The sequence below is a fragment of the Eurypyga helias genome, unplaced genomic scaffold (assembly GCF_000690775.1).
Source record: "Eurypyga helias isolate BGI_N326 unplaced genomic scaffold, ASM69077v1 scaffold21208, whole genome shotgun sequence".
Lineage (NCBI taxonomy): Eukaryota > Metazoa > Chordata > Aves > Eurypygiformes > Eurypygidae > Eurypyga > Eurypyga helias.
This window is the reverse complement of record NW_010266537.1, coordinates 3,275-7,943: the sequence shown is the minus strand read 5'-3', so window position 1 is coordinate 7,943 and position 4,669 is coordinate 3,275. Positions and strand designations below refer to the sequence as shown.

The window sequence follows — 4,669 nt, the reverse complement described above, 5'->3', positions numbered from 1 at the left end:
GCTTCTTTTCAGTTTGGCAATTCCTCCCACAGAAGAAGCTTTCCAACCTCCCAGGGGAGATGGATACGCTGACGTAACTCCCGCTCCTCTCTGGCCTCAAACCCCATGTGTACCTCGGCCTCGGCCACGTCCCCGTCTCCCTCTTTCTGTGCCGCGTCCAGATGATCCTCCGCTCTTACCACCGTCCAGTCCATTCTCCTGGCCCCGAACTGCAAGAGAGAACGATGCAAAGACAACGTCAAGACTCACCCTGCCTTCCGCAGGATACAGGACCGCACCTCAAACAGTGAAGCGCGGCGGCCATGCCCGAGACTGCCGAACGCTCCCGTGACTTCTCTTACAGCTGTCGGCATTGAGGGTAGCACCCACGGAATGATATCAGGGAGGGGAGCATCACGCGCCCGAGGATGATTTCCTCAAAGACGTGTCTGCCCAAGCAGCTTTACTGCCAGCTTTTCGGCAGCACAAGGTGCCTGGGTGCGTGGCGGGAGAGTTAGGGGTGTTATTAAAGGGCAGGTCCGTACACTCTCTTCCACGGCTGGCACCTCGCCCCCGCCTCGGTGGCCCGCCACGTCGTCGGCCGAAATCCCGATCTCTCTCCCGGTTCTCTTTGCTTTCTTCACTGGGTTCCGTCTGTCCGCTCTCCTTCTGTCCCGAGACACCCTTCTTCTTCCCGACCATTTCCCAGGAATGCTAAAGGTTTGCAAAGGGGGAAGATGTTAAGCATAGTCTGATCGACACAAGACGCAGACAGACACACACACGTTTAAACACGCTACAGAGACCATAATGAGAATAAAACGGTTCCCAGCCCAATTTTTCCCCCCCCCAAGAGTCTATCAGCCTACTCCGAGCACAGCCTCAAGGAAAGCTTTCTTCCAGCTGACTGGCATGCAGGTAACAGGGGATGAATCACGGAATGGTTTGGGTTGGAAGTGACCTTAAAGACCATCTAGTCCCCCCCCCCTGCCATGGGCAGGGACCCCTTCCATAGCCCAGGGTGCTCCAAGCCTCATCCAGCCTGGCCTTGGACACTCCCAGGGATGGGGCATCCACAGCTGCTCTGGGCAACCTGTCCCAGGGCCTCCCCACCCTCTCCGGGAAGAATTCCTTCCTGATGGCCCATCTCCATCTCCCTCTTTCCGTTTAAACCCGTTACCCCTTGTCCTGTCACTACAGGCCCTTGATGAGGCCTGGACAAGTTATTCTATTTCTGCAAAGATCTATCAAACCTGTTAGAGTGGGCATAATACTTACTGAAGTTCAAAGCGTGGATAAATTTACCATGTTTAGGGGAAAAAACCTGTTGTTTCATACATGTCACTGTTTTGGGGAGCGCTCAGAATAACCCAGATAACTTACTTGGACAGGTAACTGTCCCAAAGTGCTCTGCAGGCGGTATTTTGGGGCAGATTGTTCTCTCGGATGCAGAGAGATTTAGCAAACCCCCTCCCCTTAACCAGCAGCTCACAGGGAGAGAAGTATTACGGGATTTATCCAAGAGGGAGGTTCAAGTCATCCCAAGCTCAACTGTGAAGTTGAGCACGCCCCAGCTTACTGCCGTGGGCCCCCTGGGGTTATTTTATGACAGTCTGCAGTGGTTTCATAGCCGTAACCTGATGCTGCCCACTGTTAGAACAATTAGAAATAGTCACAAGTCATTGACAAACACCTGAAAACGTAACTGGCAGACAAGGAAACAGCTGGGAGTGGATGGCAACACGCAGGGACCGTGACAGAAACCCTACAGAGGCACAAACTGCCTTCAGACCCAAGGCTTCTGAAACCCCTCTCCATACATGTCCAGCTCAGGAGGAAACTCAGCAGAATACTTACTTTGGATACTGTAATTTTAAGCCAAATCTAACTCAAAAGATCCCGCCAGCTCTTTCGCTGTTTGGAATCAGGGTTACGAGTAACTCAGCCGGTGAGCCGTCTTCATCGGCACGGCAGTATCCCAGCAATTAGCCAGCCTGTCTCTTATCAGAAACCCCCATTTTTGGGATCGCTGCACGGGCTGAATCCAGGCCAGCAGCAGCTCCAAACCCTTCGACCAACTGCCGTGCAGCCGCTGCCTGTGCCCAGTGCTGCGGTACCAGCCCAGCGCCCCGGCATGGCACTGTGCGGCACGGCACCGCGCGGCAGGCCAGAGGGGCTGCAGGCGCAAATCAAATCTCACACCATGCCCTGTGTTGCACGGTGCTGGGCTTTCCGGCTGCTCGAGCCAAGGAGGCACTGGCACACCAGGCGGTTTGCTGCGCACCAGCCCGGGTGGCGTTTTCACGCCATCGCTGCGAGAGCGGGAGGCGGTCGTTGGTTACAAGGGACGCGGAGGAAAGCGCAGTCGCGGCTACGAGAGCTTTGCCCCACAAATCTCACACCATGCCCTGTGTTGCACGGTGCTGGGCTTTCCGGCTGCTCGAGCCAAGGAGGCACTGGCACACCAGGCGGTTTGCTGCGCACCAGCCCGGGTGGCGTTTTCACGCCATCGCTGCGAGAGCGGGAGGCGGTCGTTGGTTACAAGGGACGCGGAGGAAAGCGCAGTCGCGGCTACGAGAGCTTTGCCCCAAAAACGCCCTTTCTGAAAGGATTTTTTTGTCCAGTTGTCAACGGAGAGGGCTCTCTAAAGGCAAGGAAGAGCCCTCACACGTGTGCTGTACTGAGCTTGGCCGGTGCCAAAGCCAGCAAAGCACCTGACACTGGGGAGCAGCTACGTCGCACAGAATGCAGCCCCAGCTGGCTCTCTACGCTCAGGGCGAGTAACGAGGAAAAAAGGAGCTAATGCCTAATATTCTGGAGAGATCTTTGCAGCTTCAGCCAGAGCAGGGCGCTGGGAGGACACGCCTCAGCAGCAGCAGTTTGGAAGGATCTGACATTTGCAGGTTGGGCTGCACCAGGACTCGTGTCTCTGCTGTCTCTGTCACAAAACAAACTACTTCCCGCACACCAGGCGGATGCAAGCGCTCGCTCGTTCTCCGAGCTGACTCCGGAGCCCGGCGCCGTCATGAGGCAACCCCAACTCCACAGCAAACACCAGCAGAGACCCTCAAAACACGACATGGGACAAGCCAACGCATCGCTGAGCAGCCAGTGTTCGGGGTCAGAGACCCAAAACTGCGTGACTCTAACAGAAAGGAACCCCATCCCTGTGCTTGAACACAGGGCCCTCAGCCCTCGTGGGACAAGACGAGCTCCTTCACGCCCACAGCAGTGTGAAAGCGCATCCACATGCCACTGTCCCGCTGACAGAGTGCTGGGATTCAAAAGGAATAGGAAGTAAATGATTTCTTGCATTTTCCTCTCTATTCCGCTGGGCCAGCCGGCCACACTCATACTCTGCACACGCCCGGAGAGTGGCAATAAGAAGCCAGGACATGACCACACGTTACACGCTCTGTGGGGAACCAGTTGGTGATTTTGGCTCTCGGTACCTAGACATTAATGTCCCGTTGCCAAATACGCAGTTACACTGAACTAGGCCTCACCAGATTTACAGGACCCAATCCTACCGTGTCCGGATTGCCCTCCAGCAGCACATTGATGGCTCTGTTAACATCCCCATTGCAGTCATGCAGAGCAATCACACACTCGTCCTGGTTCTTGCCGGTGATGTCGATCAGCTGTAGGGAAGACAACACCACAGTCGGTATCTTCCAAACCAAGGCGCCACCAAAATCTCTACAGATCTCTCAGGAAGCGAGTTGAGTCCCAGAGCAGAAATCCTACCCAGAAATGGCAAGGTTTGGGCGTCTCCCCAGCTTAATTCCACCCTCTCAGCTAGAAGCAACTGCGGGTGGGAATTTCTGAGTTACTGTTGTCTCACCACAGCCCAACCTACCACCTCCTTTCCTCAGGGTAACTCCATTCCCTGCATTCTGAGGAACAAGCCAGTCCAAGGAAATCCAGGGAGCAGCCAGCTGCATCCCTACAGCCCCCCAGCATTCATGGGAGCCTTGACATCGATCTTGTCTCCCCATCAGGTTCCCCCTTCACTTTCCATACTCACTTGTTTCACCTTCTCCTCAAAGTCAGCGTCGTTGTGGTCCGAAATCATCTGTGCAAGTCGAATCTGTTCCGCAGTGGCCTAAAGAAATCAAACGGAGAGAGAGAGTGCAGTTAGAGCGATGCGTTCCCAACAAACCTCCCTCCAAAGGCCACACCGCTTCCCCGAGATCCCTGTGAAGGAATCAGTATGATGAAGAGAAGGCACAAGCAAGGGTCAGGAGGAGGAAAGCTTCAGAGGGGAAGTCAGATGGAAGAGGAGTGAGCGAGGGGAGTCTGGAAGAAAGGGAGGCACCGCCGGACAGCGTCGCGGCACTGGGCGAGCAGGAAACCCAACCACGTCCGTTTGTGGATGCCCCGTCAAGGCCAGGCTGGATGAGGCTGGGAGCAACCTGGGCTATGGAAGGTGTCCCTGCCCATGGCAGGGGGGTTGGAACCAGATGATCTTTAAGGTCCCTTCCAGCCCAAACCATTCCATGATTCTACGATTTTGAGACAGACCTTACACCACCGGAACATCAAGACCTACTGGAGGCAGCTTCTCCACCACGTGCATCCACTAACGTGAACGGAGAATGGTCGGGTGGGAGCGAAACCAAACCTCAGCCGCGGCTCCCGCTCGGACACCCTGATACAGAAACCCCACTGCCAGTGGCCGCCCAATTAA

At 55.4% G+C, this 4,669-nt stretch overlaps 1 protein-coding gene across 1 annotated transcript in view; it reads right to left on the bottom strand.

The window, feature by feature from the left end:
• Positions 1-393: 393 nt before the first annotated feature.
• Positions 394-4,669, bottom strand: part of LOC104513696 (ubiquitin-associated protein 2-like) — a 4,484-nt gene continuing 208 nt past the window's right edge. The window contains exons 2-4 of the mRNA XM_010157141.1: positions 4,007-4,084; positions 3,510-3,620; positions 394-693 (exon numbers count right to left, since the gene is read on the bottom strand). Coding sequence (XP_010155443.1) covers positions 394-693; positions 3,510-3,620; positions 4,007-4,084 — 489 coding nt within the window. The remainder of the gene's footprint in view (positions 694-3,509; positions 3,621-4,006; positions 4,085-4,669) is intronic.